Here is a 24,609-nt window from a genome sequence, read left to right on the forward strand (position 1 = left end):
GAAGTATCTGTTTATGGTTCAAAGAGTGGCAACCTGAGAAGAATTAGAAGGGGCACACTTGTGGAATGATGATGAATTAAAACTTAAATTAATATTTGTTTGTCTGTTTCAGAGCAAAGATAGGATTATCACTGTCTGCGAATCATTCTATCTTATCTTCTAAAATTATTATCTTCATTTGTGTTTGTTTTGGCGAAATTTGATTATAAAGTGCCTACATATTTTTGTTCATTTTTGTGGACAATTTCTGCAAGTTAACAGTAGGTGGCACTAATGCGTCGCCTGGCAGTAATAAGACCACAGAAGCAGCAGTACAGCGGTGGTGGACTCGGGAGTTGGTTTCATCACATTACGTTCAGAGAAGATACTTTATCTAAATAAGCGACGCTACGCATTGCAATGGTTACACTGACAGTCTCTTTTGTCTTGGTAGACACGCCGGAGTTGCAATGAAGGTATTTTTTTCTTTACATAACCTTTGTTCCAATTATCTGTCTGATTAGATTTTCGCTAGCACCAAACGGCTAACGCAAGCTTCAGGTCGCTGACGTTTCTGGGCTTGTGCTGGCTAAATACTCAAAACGGCCGGACAAACAGCCACTCTGGCACCTGTCACTCAACACTGATTTGACGTTAAGATTATTTAGTTACATTAGGTTTCCAGGTGAATATTGGTCTAGCTTTTTTTCTGCTTTTTTGTGACATTAGGTACCTTAAGTGCTTTTACTGTTGACATTTACTTTATCTATTCACATCTTGTGCTTTATGAACAGCTCGTACAAACCCCTTCTAGTAGTTTCATGTATTATAATCATGTATAATATGCACATATATGTGACCTTGTGGTGCTTGTGGTAACCGTGTATAAATTATACTGATGGGCCTTTGTGGTTGACATATTGTCAGTAAGAACAAGATGTTCTTCAGGATTCAACGTGAAGACACTAAATACTGAAGTAAAGGTGTTTTGTAAATGTCAGGCAGGGGCCTCTTCCATGTGGGCTTCATGCTGTGGTCTGCTGAATGAAGTCATGGGTACTGGGGCCGTCAGAGGCCAGCAGCCAGGGTTCGGGGCCGGTGCTGGACCCTTCAGATTTGCCCCCAGTGCGGGATATTCCACGTACCCGCCCACCAGCTCAGGGAGTCCCAGTCTTGTATGCAAGGCCTGTGGTCAGGCCTTCTCAGTCTTCAGGAGGAAGGTAGGTGCCTGGGTGTTCTGTCTAATACAAGCATATTACCTGGTCTGATAAGGAGGAAACATATTAAATGAATTATTTAGACAGAAGTACTGTGGGCATGGAGAGTGTGCGTGCTTAGCTCATTTTCTCATGTGCATTTTTAATGGGTGTTCATATTTTAATTTTTATTTTTTTTGAAGAAAAAAGCATGTAATTATAAAGGTTTAAACGAATTCAAATAGTTAAAAAGAGGCTAACTGGTTTTCTAGAGTGCTGACATGATGAATATTTATTTGTCCTGGGACAAAAAGGCACAAGTTGGGAGGCAGATGGACCAACATGCTAGTGCTCTAATATCTTCATGCTCAGGCTCTCATTCTGTCTGAACCCTCTGCACACCACCATGCCGGTCTAATCCCATATCTTGCATTTATTACTCTTTGATGTTTGTCACATAAAAGAAAGCACCTCCTGTCTCTGTCTGCATGGGAAGAGCAGATGTGAGTGATAGAAATGCAATAAAGCTCTGGTGGCATTCAGTGATTTATTAAATGGTTTTGGTATTTTTCCTGTTTTGACTGTAATAGCAATATTTATTATAAAATATATGTGCATATAAGGAGGATAATGAGACAGGTTACATTTTTGTCTGTGACATCTTCCTGCGATGAGATACCTTGCAGTAGCACATGGCGGAAGGTGTGCATAAATCACTAATTCCCTCATTTCCATCACCTTGTTTTTCTTCCTCAGTATATTTGCTGCGACTGCAAGAAGAGCTTCTGCTCTCTGTGCTCCGTGCTTCAGGAGAATTTACGCATTTGTGCCACGTGTCATTTGCTGAAGGCGACGGCCTTTCAGCGGCCGCGGCTCATGCGTCTCAGAGTGAAGGACCTGCGTCAGTACTTGCTGCTGCGTAACATCCCGACCGACACCTGCAGGGAGAAGGAAGATCTGGTGGACTTGGTTCTCTGTCATCAAGGAATCGAGGAAGAGGAGGACCCCGACATGACCAGCCTTCAGTCGCGTTCCCTGTACACTCCAACCCCTTCTACCACACAGTCTGCCTCCGAGCTGTCTGCGTTCGCTGCCTCTCAGGAGGAAGCGCTCAGCAGGAGCGATAGCTCTGACACCAACCAGGTCAGAACCAGGTTAAACACATGTATGCAAATAACATACTCTCCAGACCTCTACAGATATTTATGTAGTAATACTTTTCTGTTGGTGCAACGCATACATTTCTAAGAAATTCACGTGAGTGTTTTCCAGAAAATGAGTCGGTTAGAGTTCACTGCTCATCCTTTCAGCTAAATTTGAAAGTTTGAAACTAAATAAAAACAAATCAGGACTCTAGAAAGCAATAAAAGAAAGCAAATAAGCTAGAAGAGAGCCCAACCTCAAGCAGCCAGGAGCCACTATAAATACTTGTACCAGGCCTGATTATAGAGCAGTAAGCTTGTCTTTGAATGGAACGTACCAGGCATTGTTGTTTCCAGTGTATCAATGGGCTGGCTGAGGTCTGTCTAATCCTAATCTTCTGTTGGCGGCATGCTTCTTGTGTGCAGTGCATACTATGTTTGTTGTTGCCTTTTAGGATATGGGAGACGGTACATCAGTGTCTCTTCTCAACTTGGATCCCAGTGAAGACACTCCTGAGGTCTTTCTATTTATTTTCCTTTTAATAAAAGTGAATTCATGCATTATTGCTGATAAAACTGTGGTGCAAGTATTAGAGAGCAGTGTGATGAATGCTTAGATGCTTTTGGGTGACTTGGGTTGAAAATCAATGAAAAGAATTTTATTCATCTAAGATCCCAGAAACAGTTCTGCTTACTTGGAGATATGAAAACTCAGTTATGCGTTCATGTTTGCAGACAGTTTAAAAAACAAACAAACAAATAAATTATAATGATTAACAAGAAGCAGAATATGATGAAAAAAGAGTATTGTGTGCATAATATTTCATTTAGTGGTGTTTCCTGTCCTGTAGGTTAGTCCTCAGACTCGACGTTGGGCCAGAGCATCCCTCTCAGACATCTCCAGTTTACGGGATATTGAGGGCCTGTCTGTCAGGCAGCTGAAAGAGATACTGGCCAGGAATTTTGTCAACTATTCAGGGTGCTGTGAGAAGTGGGAGCTGGTGGAGCGTGTCAGCAGACTTTACAGGGAGACTGAAGAGAACAGGAAATCATGTGGGTATTAACTTTCTTACTGTGTTTAAATCTTGTGGGGGGAGGGGGGGCTGTCAGCTCTAAAGCAGTCCTGTTTTTTTATTTCCTATAGAAATCATCTATAGTATATAAAATGTTTGTAATAGTTAAGATCTTTTGCACATAAACGTGGTCTTATCTTCATCTAAATAACAATCACAGACAAATGTGACTAAACTAATAAAACACAAACACTCATTTTGTCGCATCTTTATTAAAGACTCTGAATAGATACTCACAGTCCAGGCTGGAAGAGTTTATTAACCTCTGTGCTAATTACTTCTCTAAAAAGTCCAGTGTTCAGGTAATAGAGGATAGAGGTTACCTTTCAGGTTAGTAACCAGTCCTTGCATGTCTTTATTAAGTCTGCTGTTCTCAAGAACAAAAAGCGACTGGTGTGGTGTGAAGCATTAAGCAGCCTGCTCAGTCTCTCAGAAGGCTGAAATCTTTGGTCATGTGTAAATTTTGAGAAAAATCACTGAACAATAGGATACGATTAACGTAAACTACTACAGATCTTCTGGATATCCTAAAAGTTGTAGGACATTATTGTAGGATATGTTCAGCCAACAAAAGTTTAAGTGAACACAGCGGTATGTTTGGAGTGAAGAAAAGTCCTTCACACCTATCTGTGAAGCGCGGTCAGTGCACAGTGTAAAAGGTGGGCGTAGCTACCGTGATGTCATCTGTTTTTTTCTGTTGTGTTTTGAAGTCTTGAGATTTGTATTTTCATCCTTGCCATCTTTTTTTTTTTTTTTTTTTTTTTTTTTTTCATTTGAAAAAGAAATAAATACAAACTGATTTGATGAGGGTGGCTAGGCTAACAGTGAAAGTGCTTACTTATCAGAATCAGAATCAGAATGGGGTTTATTGCCAAATGTTGAGCAGGTTTACAACATTAGGAAATTGCTGCGGTGCTTATTAGCTAACAACTTGTCAATCACAAGCCGGCAGCACAACATCCATAATCCTGTTTTTTGGAATGTAGTATAACCAAGATTTACAAACTAAAGCTAATTTCTTATTCGGTATAATCCAAAATAAGTCACTGAGGCCCTGTCCTACAGACATCTAGAGGACCAGAAGTCTTTTTTTTTTTTTTTTTTTTTTTTTTTTACAGCCATTGCTGTGAATAGGAGAAAATCAGAAGTCCTGACCTTAATTTAACTGAGATGACCTAAAGAAGAATCAAGATATTTTAGAATTACTGATGAACTGAAACCATTATGTAGGCGGCTTGAATCTAAATTCCTCCTGACAGTTGTGCAAGTCTCGGGCAGCTATAGGAAATGTTTAAAAAAGCTGTGGTTGCTTACAAAAACAGACTGTACCATTTAATAAACTGTAGAGTTAACCTTCTCCAGCCTGTACTGTGAGCCAGTAATAAAGATAATAAAGACAGTAGAAGTAGAGCTGTGTTTATAATTAATATCAGACCGCATTTTATCAGCAAGTTAAACATAGAAATCCAGCTAACTTCAAAGAGTTTACAAACCTTTTCAACTGCATCATGTTGTGTGGTCGAATGAAGTGTGTCAGTACATTTCATTTATTTCTCTTGCAGTGGAAAATGTGAGCAGCACTGTAACCACAGGTAAGTTTTCACCCAACTTCTGTGTGCAGTGTCCTAGATGTCATTGTTGGAACTACATCCTGTTTTTAACCACTGAAACTAAATATCTCTGCTTCCTCTGACAATATTATTTACTGCGAGTGCTATTGATAACTCACACAGGTAGGGTCATTTGAACGAGTTTTTCGTTTAGACTCCTGTTGATATGTCTCGCGCTTGCTTTACTCCTCCCTCATAAAGTGATGACCTTCCCCCCTCCCATCTGCAATGGTGCCATTGGAGGTAAGGCTTATACCTTGTGGTCACATGTTCCATCTATGAACCCATCTGCACCGCACCAGTGTTCGTTGTGAACCTGTTCTCATTTTCCATTCGACCCATTTCTTTGAAACATTTCCATACGTGGTTCTTCCTGTGAGGGGATATTGATGTTGCATTGAGGATGAAAGTCGAATGTTCATTTATCCCACTTAAGAAAATTGAAGATTGATTTTCATGGTGGATCAATCTCCTTCAGTCTCATCTATTCGTGTGTGTGTGTTGAATATGTGAAGTAATTATATTGAAAACTGGAGTATGTCAGCCCTGTGTGTTCACTCTGAGCTTGCTTCTAGAGATCAAAATTGTGTGGTTGACATAGTAACATCTTGACACTTAGAAACCTCAGGGGTTGTTATTTTGCAGGCGATTGTGGGCATGACCTACCTCGATCAGACAAGGGTGCTTTGTGAAGCTTTGAGTATTCCAGTGCTCTCTTACCCTTTACTCATTGTGTGGATATATCACTCTCTTTTCTCGCAGATGGGGAGAACTGTCCACTGACGATTCACGACGACAACCTCTGCAGGATCTGCATGGACGCTACGATCGACTGCGTCCTCCTGGAGTGTGGACACATGGTCACTTGCACCAAGTGCGGCAAGAGGATGAACGAATGCCCGATCTGCAGGCAGTACGTCGTGAGAGCTGTGCACGTCTTCAAATCCTAATGCACCTCTGCAGCACCACTGCACCTGCTTCAGACTGAGACTGTACCTTAACCTCAACAATGCAGCTCGTAACCTTCAAATCCCCAAAAGACTCAGTCTGTGGATGTTTGTATTCCCTGAGGTCTCACTTTATTTGCACAGTGAAATCTAAGAAATGTCTTTCTGAAGAATTTTGACTATTCGCTTTCACGAGTGGGCAGAGCGTAGGAACGTACCCTCCAGCAAGTCATTCCTCAAGTTAACATATCTTCCATATCTGTGTTTATTCTCAAATGTCTTAAATGTATTTCTTACAGTTTTTCAAAGCAAAGAATGTGCGGCACGAGCCGCGTGCAGTCTTGTTAAACAACGCTTCACCCTCAGATCTGCCTGTAAACTGTAGCTGGTTCTCTACTCTGCTGGGCATTCCTGAGAGCACCTCACTTAACAACTGCTGCAAGTGACTACATATCTTCATGAGGGCGAGGGCACACGCTGAAGCTCAACATAGGAGAGTGTGAACTAGGTGCCAAATAATGCGTCATGCCCTTATGCTTCTCACCTTTTCTTTTTTTTTTTTTTCTCTCTTCCCCCCCCTTCCTTCAGCTGTGAGGGTTAGTGTTGGATTGTTGATTCCTCAGCATGTTTGACCAGAAAGCACTTTTCTTCACAACTGTGTGTTGATCCACTACTCACAAGCGACCTAATAGTAGCTGAGTTAATACGTGCTTATCTTTGAGCTGTTTGAGTTCAAAGCCGCTGTGATTTTTCAGATGGAGTTGACATATAATTGTTCACTTATTTTGTTACATAGCTACTTGTATGCATTACACATTTTAAATGATCACACAACGTCTGTTACAGCAATAGCTAACCTCCGCTGTCACCTCTTGATTTGTCTCTTTAGTGGAGACAAAGTACAAAAACCGGTGCTAACTCATCCCACCACCTTCCCCAACCACCTCCCGCTGAACTGTTTTTTTTGTTTTGTTTTTATTTGTCGTGTATTGTTGAGAATGGAATGAAGTGTCTTAACGAGTTGAATTTTCTCATGTAGGAGTAATGTATTGAACTAACTATTCAAAGATATAGCTATGAGTTTACTGACACCTGTGATATAGGAAGTAAATAGAAGTTAATGACTTGCTGATGTATATTTGCATATATGGATCCATATGAGATATGTATATATCTATTTTTTTTTTTTTTTTTTTTTTTTATTTGATTGAAGTGGCCCAGGGATTGGGTTCAGTTTATATTTAGAGGTTTACATTTTTCCTGTCAGGTGATTTAAAATGTGTTTAATCTGCATTAATTTGCTTGAACCAGAGCATGACACTGCTTTATTACACCAGATAGGTCATATCCTACTCCTTAGATTGCCCCTACCCCTGAAACAAATTCTCTGCTTTTATTTTCCCACAAAACCCTGCTCTTTCACAAGCTTTTCGCTCTGTACTGTAACCCACAAAGTCAAAATTGCTGCTATTACAGTAAAGATGTCCGCTACAGTCATGCACAGTAGCGGATCAGGTTGCACTTTTTTCCTTTTACAGAGGGTTTAATTGTGTGCTAGGTTTGGTCTTTGTATTTGGGAATGTTGAACTTTTTATTTTGGTAATTAAAATTTCAATTGAAATCTGCATGTGTCTTTTACTGTCCTGGCTAATGATTACTGAGGAAGTGATCATGTCACAGCCTTTTAAGTTCCAAACACAAAATTGTTCAAGACAAGGCCTGGGTGGCGATGAGAGGTTTGTTTTAGAACACACTTCTTACTTCATTCTCTAAAATTGTATGGCGTTAAATTTGTGAGAAAATATAAACAAAAATCAATCCAATAATTTCTTACAACTTAAACACAAACAAAAGTTAACTTGATCTGATTTCACTACTTCAAAAAGTGGTAAAAAGAAAATTATTTTAAACCCTCTTATTGTATTTCTCTGATATTTGGCAAACAAATGACTTTTTTGCAAGTCATCCACCCATCTGTCATGAGGGGGCTGGATCCTATGCCAGATGTCATAGGGTGAGACGTGGGGTACACACTGGACAGGTTGCCAGTCTTTCACACGACTAACAGTGAGGCAGGCATTCATTCACACTTATGGGTCATTTAAAAGCACCAATGAACCTAACTGCATGTCTTTGGACTGTGGAAGAAAGCTGGAGAAAGACCACGAACAGATGGTGGATTCAAACCCAGGACCACCTTGCTGTGAGGCAACAGTACAAACAGTACAAACAAACTTGGCTTGTGCCAAATGTACAAATTAGGTAAAATCTATTAGCCCTGTGAGAATATGGGAAAAAAGAGAAAAGAGCAAAGCCTCGCTTTAATGGTACAAATGAAATTCTTTTAATGCATATTAGCACATCATTTTTGGATTTACAAATATAAACATCACATTCACCTGAGGTGATCAATTACAGCACAACAACCAAAATACAACACCTACTGTAGGGAGTATAGGTTCAAAACTATGCAAATGAGTTATTTGCAAAGGTCAGCGTTAGCAGATTATATAAACCAGAACCAGGTGAAAACAGATGTGTGGGGGATTACTGTATTATCACAAAGTCAGTTTCACAGTTGCTGGGACAGTCAGCTTCCTGTTACTAACTTTTGGGTGTTGAACTTCACCCGCTGGGAGCTGCAACAGGCTTAAATCACCCTGATAAATTACTTGTACTAATTATTTGACCCAGCTATGTGACACACCTATGTCAACTTACTGAATAAATACAAACAGTAATAAAAAACAATCAATAAATTAATATTGAAATATTGTTGAAAACCCCATAAAGCAAAAACACTCCACAGTTTAAAGTAGTAATGTAACTGAAGGCATGAGGGTGTAACAGAATATGAAATTTGTTTATCTTTTTTTTTTTGTTTTTTTATCTTCATCAAAAAGACATTCTAAATATTTTTATGATCAGATATATTGTACATGCTATTTTATTTCTCTGATACTGAAGTGATGTTAAATTCAAATGTACATTTTGGCACGCAGACTGTTACAAGAGGGCAAACTGAAGGAGATCATTTTCAGTTCACGGTACAGTCTCTCTGTGATAATAGTTCCTGAGACACTGTAAACTCATGAAATGTTGCTGCTATAAAAATACTGTTTTTCAAATATTTAAGGAATAAAAATAACCCAGGAGTCAATTACAAGCAGGTCTTTATAAAAGTACAGTCTCAAAAGAAACACATGCATGCCATCTCTTCTTAACACGTCCAGTGAATGTTTGTCACCTCCTGACATTAGACTCCAAGGCTTCCATCCAGTCAACCTCAATCTTTCACTTCAGTTTACTGACAGTGATTCAGAGACTTATCACAGGACCAGTTGTTCCATTAAGTGCAAAGACCATCTTTGAAGTCCTTTTATTGTTTGCCCTGTTGGGAACTAGCTTATCTTCTGCAGCAATTTGTCCTCTTTCAATTTAAATGGTACACTCACAGACATCTCTGCGATGAACCTTTCACAGGCTGCCTTGGTCACCTGCTTGCAGAAGCGAAGGTCTATCTGACAGATGCTTCCGCAGCGCTTGAAGAAATTTAAGGAATGGTCCGTTACTCTGTTACACACTGAAAAATGAGGCAAGGAAAAAGGGTTAGAAGAACAGAAAACTGTCAGTCCTGCTAATTTAAAAATGTATACGTCTCCAGACTAATCACATCTGGTATTCAAAAACTGGGCTTTATTGCTATAAATGTAAACCGGGGACTTTGAAAAAGCTGGGACTAAAATGTAAATAAAAGCAGAAAGCAATGATCTGCAGATCTCGCGCATTTCCTTTTTTCAAAACAGTACACAAAAAACTGAGAAAATGTGCAATTTTAAGAAAAATATTACCTCATTTTTAATTTGATGGCAGCAGCATGTCTCACAAAAACTCAAACATTGGGATGGAGGCAACAAAAGGCCAAAACAGTAAGTGGTACTAAGAAGAAGCAGCTGAGGGAATATTTTTAAACTAATTGGGTTAATTGGCAACAGGCCAGTAATGTCTGGTTATTAAAAGTGCATCTTAAAGAGACACTTGGAGTTCTTTAGAAGTGAAGACAGGCTTTACAAAACACTGCCCTCACAATTCTGGAGAAATCTCCTCACAGCAGACAAGATCAACAATTAATATCGGATGCCTGTTATCTCCTGGCCCTCAGGTGGTACAGAACTAAAAACAGCCATGATTCTGTCATTGAGAGCAAAACTGTTATGTGGTCAGAAAAATCAAAATGTCAAATTATTTTTAAAAACCACGGACACCTGATTTTCTGGACTAAAGAGGAGAGGGCTTGTCATCCAGCTTACTACCATCTGTGACGGTATGGGGGGGCTTTAGTGCCTATGGAACTGGCAGCTTGCACATCTGGAAAGGCACCATCAATGCTGAAAGCTATATACAGCTTTTAGAACAACATATGCTCCCACCACAACAATGCCAAGTACATGTCCTAGTTTCCTGAGACATTTTGTTGCCATCAGATTCAAAACAAGCTAATATTTTTCTTACAATTGTAACATTTTCTTATTTTAAACATTTGAGATGTCATCTATGTTCTGTTATGAATAAAATATGTGTTTACAATATTTGCAAAGCATTGCATTTTGTCTTGTTTTTTACATTTTACACAATGACAGTAAAGAAGATTGTAATTCTGAGTACTGTTGCTAATTCAAACCAAAAAAAAAAAAAAAAAAAACACAAGCTAAGTGCACAGTAGCTGAAATGCTAAAAGCAGCATATTAAAGGAAGTAAACTAACCAATGCTAAGTATACTAATCTATTTATTCATCTCAAGTCCAAGTATATAATTTCCTGGAACAATCAAGCACAACCCACAGCATTTAAATAATTTAGTGGCTAATATCGATGCTTTAGCAAAACCCCCTATTTCGCCTTCTTCCTCTGTGGTTAACACAAGAGTTGTTATTGTCTTGTATTTTCCATTACTTTTGAAAACTTCTATATAATTTTAAACACTTATTTTGACTGCAGTTTATTTTACAGAGTTGGTTTACTTGTTTTTTTTTTTTTTTTTTTATTAGTTTCAATTTTTGTTTGTTTTTATTTTGGCACCCAAAAGAGACACCAACACAAACAATACAAACACTTGAGACACTGGAAACAGACACACCCAGTCTCAATAAATATATCAATCATTGTATGTCTTATGACAAGTTCTATTTTGTCCTAACAGAGGTGCTTTCTGTGTTATTATATGGAAGTATGAGTTTAGACTGACCATCAGGTTATTTAAAGGACAGGAAGTGTGCCATTTATTTGAATTCAGCCGCCCAGCTGAACTTGTATGCAAGCCTGCTGGAAAAAAAACAAACATGAAAAAGCCTGATGCCTGTATATTCCCATGACTCCACGCTCTGATTCAACATCTCACCTGAGAGGTTGATTTCTGTGAGGGAATCTCTGGTTGTGGTCCCTGCTGCTGTCAGCAGGTTGACTGACTGGTCATTGATATGGTTGCAGTAGCTAAGGTCCAGCCTGGAGAGCAAAGGCATCTGTCGACTTATGAGGCGTAAAGACGTGTCGGTGATGTCCAGCCCCGCTAACCTCAGTTCCTCCACGTTCCGCAACTTGCAGCGGTTATCCAGCTGGCCTGTTAGTTAGTTGGTCAAATAAAAAGTAACACAGAACAATTTTAAATTTGATCAACACCTCAAGATTATAAAAGTCTCTGACATTCAAGTTCACGCTTGTGTTTCAGTTTGAAAACGTAAAACTAAAGCAGCTCCTCCTGGAAAAATCTATTTTGGGGTTTGGAATGAGAGCAATAACCTTTCCAGCTACTGAAAAGCTTCCCACTCCAAGAGTTGCTCTATAAAATAGTTAGCAATTAACACTTACACAAGTTAATGTGAAATGATTAGTAACTGTGTTTATGTTGCAGCTGTTAAAACTTAACTTTGAGTGTCATTTATGCATAACAGCATGGCAGGCAGGAGAAAAGGGCACATTTATGATAGTGGTTGTACTTTACCTGGTCTGTTATCTGTGGGAGGGGAGAGGAGGTCCCTCATCTGTGCATCTTTGAGTCCCTCCACCCACTGCACATCGAGAGTGCGCAGCAGAGGGCAGCTGGAGGTGCAGAGTGCAGACACAGCAGCCCAGGAGCAACCTGACAGCCTTAACACTCGCAGACCTAAAACATATAGCGGCACTTTAAAACATTGATTTGGGGGGTGGGGGTTCTGTAACCTTAGATCAAAAATCCCTTATAGTTAAGTACCTGGCAGTCTGTTAATAAGCCAGCTTAATTGTTTCTTGGAAATGTTGGTCCAGCTGAGGTCCAGGGAGACTGGCTGTCGGCGGATAATCCCACTTAGCATGAGTGGGGTGATTGAGGTGCAGCGGTTCAGATCTATCTTTGTCCAGAGTCTCTTGTCACAACACCTAGCAGAAATAAAGATTTGTGTTGAATGTCAGGTCTTTGTGTCAAGGCAGAACACTCTAAACCAAACTGTAACTGCTCCTCCACATTTCAGAGGGGTTTTTTTTCTCTTCTGCACTAACTGTAAACATCAGAAATATATTTTAAAATCACTGTTGAGATAGTGCTGTGCATTTACCATCTGTTCCACGTCTTGCACACTCTCATGCACACACACAGCTCCTGGTGTGTGAGATAGCGGAATATCTTCATCCAGAGCTCTCGCTGGATAATGTGTGCTTTTCCATCTTTTAGAGGCAGTCTGTCGGGAGGCGGGCTTATGGGAGGTGGCCGAATAACGTGCCGCTCCATTTGGACACACTTGGGTGGAGAGCGCGGAGGAACCGGCCGGGTTGTCGGAGTGCTCCTGTTGAAGCCCAGCGGAGTGATCTGACTTGGGTAGAAGTGTCGCAGCTCCCAGGAGTTCCCATTCATCTCTTTGGTCTTGAGGTGGGCCCTCTGATCCCCGAGCTCATTGCCGTTGCAGAACAGCTTCTTCGGTTCCTCGTTTTCCGTCTCTGGTTCAGCCTTCAGTGGTTGCCGGTTCTCATTGGCCATGCAGTCCTCAGTCTTCTGGATTTCCTGGGTAAGTGCTTTGCTCAGTTCCCGACTCAGCTCTCTGTTAGGTAAACGCCGCTTACGCCGAGCCTTTGGACGCGGGCCTTTTTCCTGGGTCTCGCTCCCGCCCTCACTGCTGGGGCCGGCCTGTGGAGAGCTACAGTGAGACTGGTCACTGTCTCCAACCGGTGTTCTAAGGCTGAGATTCAAAAGGTCGCTCTTGGAGTCCCTGTAATCCCCATCATCTTCAGGGTCTCCAGAGCGCCCTTTCCTCTCTACACCGCTCTGGAAAAGAGGCTCCCTTCCATCTTCATCCTCTTCTTCAGCATCTTCATCATCCTCTTCTCTCTTGATTTGTTGAAGAAGTTTGGAAAAATAAGGATCATCTGACTTTTCCTGGAGAAACAAAATAAAACAAAACCACATGTCAGGGCTCTAGATCTTTTTGCCACGTTTGCACTGATACACCTAAAAGTTAGGTGCACCCACATTTTTCAACTGCATCACTTAACACTGCAGTTTTACATGTGCACTTTTTTGGGGGGAATATTGCTGTCCATACAGACAATATTGATTTAGAAATTATTAACTAACAATCTTGTCAACACAAGGTTCTTTATTTGGAGCACAGTTCTACAAGAAAGATAAGTTACTGAAAAAGTGTTTGTGCTTGCAGTGCTTTGGCATTCTTTGGTAACTTTGTAGACAATGTTAAAATGAATCATCACATCGGCCTCCTCTGGCGACCTGTTTGCTGCTGCCTGCCGCTGAAAGGCAGTGGGGAGAGGGGACACTTGGGCAGTGCATTTATCGCAGCACATAATGTGTTTTCTGGATACACTGTGCTTTTTCGGGTTCAGAGAATGATGGCTCCTTGTCAGAGCACTGGCTATGAATTTCAGACGGATCAGGCCTTAACAAAAAAGTTATCAATAGCTCTTTTTACATCTTAATACCCACAGCTACATCCACTTCTGTCAGGCCTAGGCTACTCACTAGGGCTGGGTATCATCATTGATTTCTATAGTCCTTTCGATTCAGATTTACAAGGTCCCGATTGGATTCAATTCAGTTTTGCCTCAGACAGTCTGGCGTTTTATAGCAGATAACCTTAAAAATATTCTGCAATTTTGCATAATTTTAAAAAGTTTAAATTTCTTCAGTATTGAACAGCAGAAGTTGCTGCCCTCTCTTGTCTGAGGTCATTAAAAAAAAAAAAAAGAAAAAAAAAAGAAAAAAAAGCGTTAGACAGCGGTAGACTGGTGGGTAATTAAGCGAATGAATAATGGCGAAAACAGAGATTTGAGATGGGAAACTATTCTTGAAGTACACAGAGAGAGAAAGCTGTGCATGAAGTGTGATTTTATCGTGGTGGAAGCAATACAGCAAAAGTCAGAGGGAATTAATGACGACATTCATCAAATGTGAATCGTAGTTTGTTGCTTCTTTTGTTGCTGGTTCAGTGAATTTTGGTTGGAGAGACAAAACCTGCAGCTCAGAATCTAGCACAAAAAAAAGACGTAAACACCGCGCGGACCCGCCGACGCATCAGAATCAGTGAGCTGTCGGCTTTCAGCCACAACGGGGTGTCCGTGTACGTGCTGTCGGGTAAGAAAGCCAAGAAAGAGAAAACTGATTCTGATGCGTCGGGTCCACGCTCTGTGTTTACGTCTTTGTGTGGAATTCTATCCACCTGCACTTTCAAACGTACACACGAAGGACCACAGGAATATCTGCACCACGGCCAATCAGAGAGGTGCCGCCCCTGACTATGTCTGACCACACTGAGACTTTTTTTTTTTTTTTTTTTTTTTTTTTTTACTCGAACATCTGGTCGCACTAGGATTTTTTTTGAGTCGCACCATTGAAAAATTTGGTCGCACTCTAGAGCCCCCAAAATACTGCTCCATTTACACACTGTACATTATTATACAAACCTTCTTCCTCACACTGAGATCCTCTTCCTCATCATCATCAAACAGCTTCCTCTTTTTCCTCAGTTTGTCCTCGGGCCGGGGCCGTGGCAGGTTGCTGGGTGAAAGCACCGGCGGCTGGCGGCTGAGAGACTCCTCGGGTCGGTACCTGGGTGTCTCCTCTTTGTCTGACCTCCTCTTAGTTGCTGAAGAAGCATCCCCTTCCTCCTTTGTCACAGGCTTCTGTTCCCTCAGCAAAGAGCCAGGGAGGTTGGAGGCATACTTGAACCCCGGGCCCCTTTTTTGCTTCAATGCCAAAGGGACAATAATTGCGAGACAACTTTATACCTTTAGCCTATATTGACAAGAAAAAGACGCTGTTCCTAAAAGTGCTCCTATGGTTTAATAAACAAAATCAATGTGACCGAGAACATAAAAGACACAGCAGTCAGAGGTTTCCTGCTTCACTGCCACATGTGAAAGATGACAAAAGTATAAACAGGAAGTGGCAAGTTGATCAACACACGCTTTAACCGAATATTGAAATAATGAAAGCAACAAAAACTCTGTAATGCTAATTAATTCTCTTTTGTTTCCAAAACACACTTGATGAGCTGAAACTTGACATAAAAACCGTGACACACACATATTTGTACTCACTTTTCCACTCTTTCCAGCATGGTTGCATTTAGGACATTCCCAGCAGTTAGGGAGTTCATCATTCACCACCCCCGAAGCGTCGCACACCTGATAAAAACAACGGCCAAATGAGTCGGATTTCAACTTGAACTGCCAGCTCTCGCTCAGTCCTGTGTTCAGTGTGTTTAATGCAAACAAGGCAAGGGAAGTGAAAGTGGCTGTTGTGACGCGTACTTGTTAGGCAGGTCAGCACAGTTTAACCTCAGTCGCTGTTAAACATGCCAACTCTTGCTTCATGGATTACTCAGAAAAGGGAAGTATAAACAGTTAAAAGATCTCAACTCGGCCTAAATATGCTGTTACAAATCTAAACTGCTGTATGAGGTTCCAAATATTTTCTGCAACAAGACAATAAAACAGCTAGGAAAAACCTGTAACGAGGCACAAAGAGGCAGCCTCTTTTTTCTGTTTTGTTTGTTTGTTTTCTACTCTTTTTAGGAATTTAGCTGATGGCATTAAAAATTCTTAGCTCTTGCATGCAAAACAAACATGCAGACCATGCTTCAAAAACTGGTTTGACCAAACATATGCAAATAGCAAATTGTGTTTTCGCATAACAGGTTACAAACAGGGTGTGTGCTGTGTGTTGCCCTTTTTGGTCATGATCTAATACAGTTTCTTTTTTAATCTGAGAGTTTGTTTTTAAACTCCTGACCTCTTAAGCTTTCTTAAGCGTATGTTCAGTGAAACCCTCAGTGTGATGGTGTCATGTCGGAGCCGTAAAATCTTAAGATCCACATCACAAACAAAGTTTTTTTAGCGTTATGTAAACATCAACATTTCTACCCAATTATCTCCTCTGACTGCGATTCAACTGCCTGAGTCACTCCTGTCATGTTACAATGATCTGAAATTCCTGGCACATTACTGCAACACTGTGAGTCACCGTCACAATGACTGTAATGATGAGGTGGAGTTGTTCAGCTGTTCCCAACGTAGGTGCCCTTCTGTACCTTCAGGCAGTTGGGATGGACGATCTCATTGCAGATGGAGCACTCCATCAGCATAAAGTTAAACTTGTCCTCCTCATCCTCCAGTGTGTCCTCCTTCCCGGCTTCTTTGCACACTACACACACTGCTGTGTGGGGCAACACGGGCTGCATGGGGCGAAAAAAGAAAAAACAAGCAGAAATAAAGTTTATTAAGCAGTGAATGCTTTCGAAAAACAAAGCTGACAGTGTTATATGTCTTCATGGATAATTTTGGCTCTAAAGCTCTACTGACTCACCGCGATGCACTGTCTCATGATGCAGGACTGCTTCATGCGCCCTGGTCCACCAAACTTCTTCATGTCCTTACAGAAGTGACACTCCCCGCATTCAGACCGCAAGCACGCCTCGCACTTTCTGCAGCGTGTCCTCCTGCGGCGGGCTCCGGAAGAGCTGCGGTTGGACGGCAGCTTAACAGCTGACGACGTCCCCATTTTGGGTTTGGGCCGGTTAGCTGCCCGCTGCTGGAAGGCAAAAAACGTAAGAGACATTAGATGATAACTCAAAATGAAGAGACTCTCTGTCATTGAGAACATGGACACGGGACCTTTAAGCAAGCTAACAGGTGAACAGATATCAGACCAAACGGCTGAAATAACAGTAATCAGCACAAGGAATCCCATCAAACTGGCACTGACATCAAACTGTGATGCATGCATTATGTATTTATTTATAGGCTATTCTTGCTGCTGCTTAATTACATGTGAGTCATATGACCCAGCTACTAAAAAATTCCTTAACTAAACAAGGAATTTAGTTTAGTTCCACCTTGAACTTGGGATTTTACTATCCTTCAGCAAACAGAGCCATGTGGAAACAGTTTATACTTAAGCAGCAATTAATATTAATTTTCATCAATTAATTTCCCTTAATATTTCCTAAGTAATTATTTTGTCAACAAAATATCTGAAAATTGTAAATTTCCCCCTCTAAGTTGATCATGATCTCTCAAACTAACCCCAAAATAAGGTATTCAGATTACCATTTCAAGTAAAAGGATTAAGTTCTCACATTTTAGAAACTGGAATCAGTGAATATTTGCATGTTTTTGCTTTAAAAAGTACTGGATTCCTATTGGATGGAACATTAACGACACATAAGTGGTGTTTGTAGGCTTTTGATATACAATTATTGTGTTACTGATTAAACAAATGATTTGCTTCTTGGCTACTGGGTTAACTAGTACTCACTCTAAATCAAGTTAACAATTAAAAAAAAGAAAAACAAAGCTGTGGTCAGGGTAGTGTCTCTACCTTACGATATGAAGCACCTTGAGGCAATTTCTGTTGCGATTTGGCGCTATATAAACTGAACTGTACCCATAATGTAGGCATGTCAATGAAATTGTGTCCTCACAGTGCATGTTAAGCTTAGGGTTAAGGGTGTCACCTTGAGAATTGTGACAAAAGCATACTCCAAATCTTCTTATTTGAGTCACTGGAAGCAGCAACTGTGTGATGCTGTGGACTAAAAATAAAAACAGTAATTTAACGATCAGACTGAAATTTAAGCAACCAATTATCTAACTGAATCCTGAAACCTTAATTCATTTTGTGATTTTCTCACATCTCCTTCTTACTCTCTTCCCTGTTGCCATGGCAGGGCAATATAAAGCACTATGAAAATAAGACAAATCACACAGGAGGAGAGGTTACCTAGGCAACACATTTGCCTCTCTGATGGCAACTGTTTGAATAAAAAAACTGAGAGAGATGGATAAAAATAAGCTCAGAGTGGAGCTATGATTTGTGCTCTGAGCACTTTCCTGATGTCATCTATTCTTATTCTATTACCGAAATCACACACGGCCCACGCACAACGGCTCATTTCAGCTCTTTGACCAATTATTACTCCATTCATTTGTATAAAACACCAAATTACAATAAATTAAGATCATTCAAGCCTCTGCGGTTGTCTTATGTGGAAGATGATACTGAGGCGTTGCAGACAGGTAAAACAAGATGTTCCAGGCAAACGATAACGTCACTCTTGCTTTCTGAATGATATTCACTGGAAGGAGTGGAGAAACCAGCCCTAAATATGTGCTAAAGAAGCTTCACGGCAAATTGTTAATAACAACAGTGACAACATGTTTCTTCTTGTTTAACAGAAACTGCTCTTTGGAGCGTTTTCCCCCAGGAGGATTTTGGAACGCGTTGTTAGATCTATCCCTTTACATAACAGAGTTTCTTCTGTTGTGTTGCTGTCAGCTCAAGAAGTTGTTCTTTGCCTGCTGCTGCTGCTGACAGAGCATCTATGCAAAACCAGGCTAAATGATCAAACCAGGCAAAGCTTATTTTCATGGTGCCAAGCTTTCCATTAATCCATCTGACTAATACGGAAATATGAGAAAGAAACACAGAAGAAAGGACAGGTGCTGTTGCTGCAGGTGTGGCTGATACCTCACCATTTCTCTAACCTTATCTCACATGACTTTGTCTCACATAGCATATCTAAAGTAAGGCCGAGTCTCTGAGCAAATAAAGTCCATGCAAAGTTTAAAACCACAACAAAAAACTGACATGTCCTCCATTCCCTCATGTCTCCAAATTTTATTTGGCTGCTTTTTTTTTTTTAAAAATCCCAGATGTATCTCCTCCCATGATCACTTAGTAGCCAAATGTGTAAACCACTACGCTACAGACACTAATTGGCTGCTGAGCCCTGCAAATAAAAACATGGCCCATATTGCTGTGACACAATCTTCTGACTCAGCATCAGCGTGGATGTCAGCGAGTGAAACTCACGTTTGCCTTCATCTGCTGCCCGCGCTCAATTAGCACAAATAACATGTGCTGCTCTCCCTATAATATGTCACAACAGAAGACTTCAAAATATGATCTTTGATGCTGCACTGCTTGTGAGTGTTGTGGATATAAACATTGTGTAAGAGCAGGGGTCTGACGCTTACATCAGCACTTCTCCCATTTCTCTTGAACTGTACATGCCAACTGTGTGCTGGAGAGACTTGTGCAATATCTAATGAGCCCTGTGAGAAAGTATCCATGCTGCTGACCTCAAATGAGCATGCACTCCATGCCACTCATGAGAAGTTCCCCCCTGTAAGCCACATTAAGGCTTTATGCAGAGTTTAAAATGGAGACATTTCTGTTAAAAATCAAACCCATTTGCCCAGTTTGGGGCCACTGGACTACTAAGTAACAGAAGTAGAGGCACTTCATTGTTACCCTCTCCCCACCCCCACCCCCTTTCTCTGTCCCTGCTTCCTCAACGTTTTTGACTAAAGCTTTCTTAAAGGCGCAGAGTTGTGGGACAAGTTTTGGAAGTGAGAGGAAATCAATCACATGAAAAACAGTTTCGATATAGCAGGTTAACCAAAGTGCACGAGAAAATCATAAGTTGGCCAGCATAAAGTCGGATGGCCTTCACCGTTAAGGTAGTGGATGATAACGAGGTTGTGGTCACAGCCGCGGATCTGTAACCTCACTGGATGAGGCTGCTCGCTATTAAGAGGTGGTCAGTACAAAAATGGGTCGGTTGTGGCTAACAAGATAGATGGTGTCTAGGAGGCGAGGACACGGTGTGTTTTTGGACGGTCACGGAACACAAAAAGGAGGAACTCCAGTTCTTTTAAATGTGTACAAATATTTAGCTTTGTGTTTATTCGCTATTACCTGGCTGACCGAAGAATAAGGTTTAAAACACACCTTCTCCTTTCAACCCGACTAACCTACATAGAGAGAGGAAAAGCGGATACAAACATTCACCTGAAGTAACTGATGAAAAGGAAAAAACGTCAAAACCCCTTTCTTTAAATCGAGAAGCATACAGAGCAAAGTAGAGTTCACGAAATTAAAATACCTGCTCAGATTCTGAATCATATTCCTCATCGTCTCCGCTCAGTGACAAGGCCATGTCTCCTCTCTCTCATCGTTTGAGAAAACTAACATGGCTGAACAAGCTAAGTTCGTCCCCCTCCTTCACACCAAACACACACAGGCAGCTTCTGCAGGCTGCGTTCACGAACCATAGGAAATATCAAAACTGACGTAAAAAAACGTAAACGGCACAACTATAATTCAAAATGTATTGGAAAGAAACGTAAACGCAGAGGGTTGTACAGAAATTTAACAAATATACAGGTTTCTGGGATGGTTCGTTATTGTATTAACACCCTATCCATATGACAATAAAATCGTCTAAATGTAATTAACGTGGCATGTTAACGCAACGTCGATGAAACAGGAAGTAAAGATAAGCAGGTAAAACAAGATGTCTCCCTCCCACACTCGTCCGTCTTTGCTTTTGTCTTGGCGTTTGTAGGCAGTCTATGGGCTGTATGACTCAGTGGCAGAACAAATTCTTCAAAGGTTTATTTAATGCGTTTAACCTTTTAATCCTTATGGGCTTAGCAGTTTACAAATAGCATTAAACTTCAAAAACACTCAGTGAGTTTATTCAGGCGTTTGTCATCAAATGTTGATAATGTGATAATGTGTTTTACTTTAATAATTGAAACTTTAAAAAAATTCCCAACTATACAGCCATGAATGTAAAGTGTATAAAGGTCACCTAATGTAGCTAGATGTAAACACTCTTAAACTAAAAGTGAAAAACAGCACTTTGATTTCCCAGTCAAGAACTGTCTTTCTTATCTGATTTAGCCTACCTGACAGCAGATTTAACACAACGTGAAGTATGTATTACTCATTGTTTGGTTAGTTATTATATAATTATGATGATTAAACACAGAGTTATGTAAAGCAAGAATGTGTGTGTAAAGATTGAACATGAACATATTGACGCCACCCAGTGTTGAAACTCAGTTTGCTCCAGCTACAGTGTAATAGCTTTGGAATTATCTTGTCTAGGGCTCCTGACGGTGTAAGAACAGATTCATAGGTCAGTGTATTCATGACACAGGAGCAGTTCAACATAAAGCAAAAATTAACATTTCTAATATTCTCTGTGAGATGTTTGGTTGTGCTATGTCTGGCCCCCAAATGGTTTCCCCTCCCACTGGCAGACTACTCTGGCAGTTCACAGAGAAGTACCACAACTAGATCCCCCCACTGATACAAAAAGTGTGTGTCCGCCTACTGAATGCCAGGAAATATACAAGTGGTTACCTTGTGGTAATTCAAGTGTTGCAAAACTTTCTGACTGAAACCTCACTAAAAGGACCTGCTGCACCAAAGCAGAAATGTTTATATTTTAAATTTGTATTGCAGCTTGTTTTTAAATTCATTGCATTATCATTGTGTAATATCCTTTTTAAAGATAACAAGAAACTTTGAAAGATTTGTGATTTACCAGATATTTGTAAATTCTCATCTTGAAGTTGCATAGCAGGATTGATACTTTGTTTCCATCCTCTAAGTTGAATATGTAGCCCACTGAATTGTGTTAAATTACTATTATCTGTATATTTAGGAAACTGAAATAAAATACTTCAAACACAATATGAAAAAATGTTTGAACTTTGTCACGTCCTTTTTATTTATATTTCATGGCAAATTTAAACAAGAGCAGACCCAAAGTGCTTTCCAGACAGATGTGTTTATATTCTACATCTCTGTAACAGTGCGGCCTTTTGCGGCTGGATTTACAGTGAGGAAGACCAAGATAGTGGAACGAAGCATGTATTCACAGTATAGCTCTCCTCACAAAACTGTATCTAATGACAACTAGCAGCCTTAAATACATCAATTTCAATAAATAAACATACAAATACATTTTACATTTTCATAAACAAACAAACAAAACCCTCAAAAAACCCAAGAAACCCAAGCCTTAACCCATGGCCTCTCCCGGAACCTTTAAATGGTGTCTGGACCCCTGGGGAAGCATTTGCCCAAACACCCTGAAAAGGACACAGGAAAGACAGGTTAGTAATCATATCTTAGTCACCTCTTTGCACCACCTTTACTTCAAATTTTTGACTCACACACAATCACACTTAAACTTCTTGTGTGCAAATGTTCTTCATGTGCAAATCTATGTTTAAAGTGCAATGCTAAATAAAGTGCTGGATAAGTTGCTTTTAATACAGTAAAAGGTGCTCCTAAAGTGCTACACAAATTATAATATGAATAGTAGTAAGGGAGTCCTCTTCCTTACATTTCCTCCCCTCTCTTAAGTGCAAAGTGCTTCAGTCCTCTGTCATCCTGGATAAACAGTCAGTAACCACATTTGACTTCCCTGGCCTGTACAGGACCGTAAAGTCATGATGCTGCAAAGACAGGTACTATCCTGCAATGCAAGCATTTGCATCCCTCATGCGGTTCGACTACTGGAGGTCTCTAGAGACTGATCGCTAGAGAGCGATCAGTCTCTAGAGTGAAGTGACGTCCCAGAAGATAATACCTCAAGATCTCAATAGCCCATTTTCATGGCCGAACACTTTCTCCACTGTCGAATACCTCGTCTTCCTGTCAGGTAGTTTCCGACTCAGAAACACCACAGGCCTTCTTTCACCATCTTGCTGAAGCACAGCTCCAAGGCCTACTTCTGAAGCATCTGTTTACAAGATGAATGGCTTGCTGAAGTCTGGGCTGTATAGAACTGAATGTGTGCATACTGCTTCCTTGAGCTCTATGCATGCTCACATTCTGTCCAACACACTTTGTCGGGGGCTGAACCCTTTGTGAGGTCATTCAGTGCAGTGGATCGCTCTGCAAAATAAAATACGAATTTTCTGCACCAGCCTACCAGACCCAGAAAACCTCTCACCTTCCTTTTTTGTCATCGGAACTGAGAAGGACTGGAAACCTGGACATACATCCCTGGCCACACAAAACTGCTGCTGATCCTATTCAGTGTTTTGAGAAAAGCCATATGACCTGCCCATGGAATTGAATGGCCTAAATCCGTAACTTTGTTTCTGAACTGTTGTGGGAGTGCTACCGCCTCACACTTCCTCTTTTTCCTGGTACAAGATGCCTCCTTTAATTAAGTAAACAATGTCTACAAGATCTTACCTGACCTTGACTAGCTCCCTCTACCTCTGTTACCTTCTCAAACCAGGGTTTTAGAGTAGGGTCGCTTCTTTGGCGTGCACCTAAATCTGAGGGAATGTCAAACTCAAGCTTGTTATTTGGCTTGGGAAACCATGGTGTACCGTTTTCCCCTGAGCCTTTGACCTTTTCCCTTTTCTGTTCTCTGTTTTCAGAGACTCCTCAAAAAAAAGAAAGAAAGAAAGAAAGAAAGAAAGAAAGAAAGAAAGAAAAAAAAAGGGGGGGGGTAGCTCTTAGATCATTTTCTTTGCACTTTATGGTCTTGTGCCTACATGACAGGGTTTCAATGGTTCTGCTGTCATATCTAGAGGAAGTGAGCCTCTAGATTCATCACTTAGATTTTCCCCTGAATTCAAACTAGAATGTACAAGAGTTTCAAAGCAAAGCTTCTTCTTTACGCCCATAAATTAAAACAGGGACAATATAAGCTTTCTTTCCTACTGGCTCTGTGGCTGGTCTTGGAACTGCACACAAAAGAGATGGTTTTGATTTAAGGGCATGGCAAAAATGTTGTGTATAATAGTAATAATAATAATAATAATAATAATAATAATGATAATAATAAATTTTATTTATGAGCGCCTTTCAAGTCACCCAAGGACACTTTACAATAGGATAAAACACATAATAGAACAATGACAAAATAAGAACAATAAAACAAAAGCACAAGATAAAATTAACAAACAGTGGATTCACAGTGAATATGCAGATTTGAACAGATGGATTTTGAGTTGGGATTTAAACTGGGGGAGAGAACCATTGTTTCTTATTTCTGGGGGTAGAGAGTTCCACAGCCTGGGAGCAGAGCAGCTGAAAGCTCTGCAGAAGGAAGGTACAGCAAGCTGGATAGAAGAAGAAGATGGAAGTGAACAGGCAGAACAGGTAGTGCTTAACAGGTTAGAAAGGTAAGGAGGAGCGAGGTTATGAATGGCCTTGAACGTGAGCAGAAGAAGTTTGAATATTATCCGGAATTTCACAGGGAGCCAGTGAAGTTCCTGAAGAACAGGGGTGATGTACTGGTAGGAGGGGGTTCTGGTGATAATGCAAGCAGCAGAGTTCTGAACCAGTTGAAGCTTAT

General features: G+C 40.6%; 2 protein-coding genes across 7 annotated transcripts; one reads left to right on the top strand and one right to left on the bottom strand.

Annotated features, from left to right (window-relative positions):
* Positions 1–287: 287 nt before the first annotated feature.
* rnf34a (ring finger protein 34a) lies at positions 288–7,568 on the top strand. 3 transcript variants are annotated; one of them, XM_040018991.1, is made up of 8 exons: positions 288–455; positions 981–1,199; positions 1,932–2,318; positions 2,773–2,835; positions 3,169–3,370; positions 4,953–4,982; positions 5,202–5,243; positions 5,763–7,568. In XM_040018991.1, the coding sequence occupies exons 1-8, from the start codon at positions 450–452 to the stop codon at positions 5,948–5,950; spliced, it is 1,137 nt and encodes a 378-aa protein (XP_039874925.1). In that variant the 5' UTR covers positions 288–449; the 3' UTR covers positions 5,951–7,568. The 3 variants fall into 3 exon arrangements, with proteins under 3 accessions (XP_039874925.1, XP_039874926.1, XP_039874927.1); XM_040018992.1 differs by lacking the exon at positions 5,202–5,243; XM_040018993.1 differs by lacking the exons at positions 4,953–4,982; positions 5,202–5,243.
* Positions 7,569–8,267: 699 nt separating this feature from the next.
* Positions 8,268–20,514, bottom strand: kdm2ba (lysine (K)-specific demethylase 2Ba). Of its 4 annotated transcripts, none has more exons than XM_040018985.1 (11): positions 20,377–20,419; positions 17,944–18,021; positions 16,794–17,018; positions 16,519–16,662; positions 15,527–15,613; positions 14,891–15,181; positions 12,535–13,349; positions 12,195–12,358; positions 11,946–12,107; positions 11,346–11,564; positions 8,268–9,530 (listed from the first exon to the last, which is right to left on the bottom strand). In XM_040018985.1, the coding sequence occupies exons 3-11, from the start codon at positions 16,986–16,988 to the stop codon at positions 9,349–9,351; spliced, it is 2,259 nt and encodes a 752-aa protein (XP_039874919.1). In that variant the 5' UTR covers positions 16,989–17,018; positions 17,944–18,021; positions 20,377–20,419; the 3' UTR covers positions 8,268–9,348. The 4 variants fall into 4 exon arrangements, with proteins under 4 accessions (XP_039874919.1, XP_039874918.1, XP_039874917.1 ...); XM_040018987.1 differs by lacking the exon at positions 17,944–18,021 and adding an exon at positions 11,193–11,266 and having other exon boundaries at positions 9,402–9,530; positions 20,377–20,514; XM_040018984.1 differs by lacking the exon at positions 17,944–18,021 and having other exon boundaries at positions 14,891–15,172; positions 20,377–20,512.
* Positions 20,515–24,609: the final 4,095 nt, after the last annotated feature.

The sequence above is a fragment of the Simochromis diagramma genome, unplaced genomic scaffold (genome assembly GCF_900408965.1).
Source record: "Simochromis diagramma unplaced genomic scaffold, fSimDia1.1 OVJJ01000822.1, whole genome shotgun sequence".
NCBI classification, from domain to species: Eukaryota; Metazoa; Chordata; class Actinopteri; order Cichliformes; family Cichlidae; genus Simochromis; species Simochromis diagramma.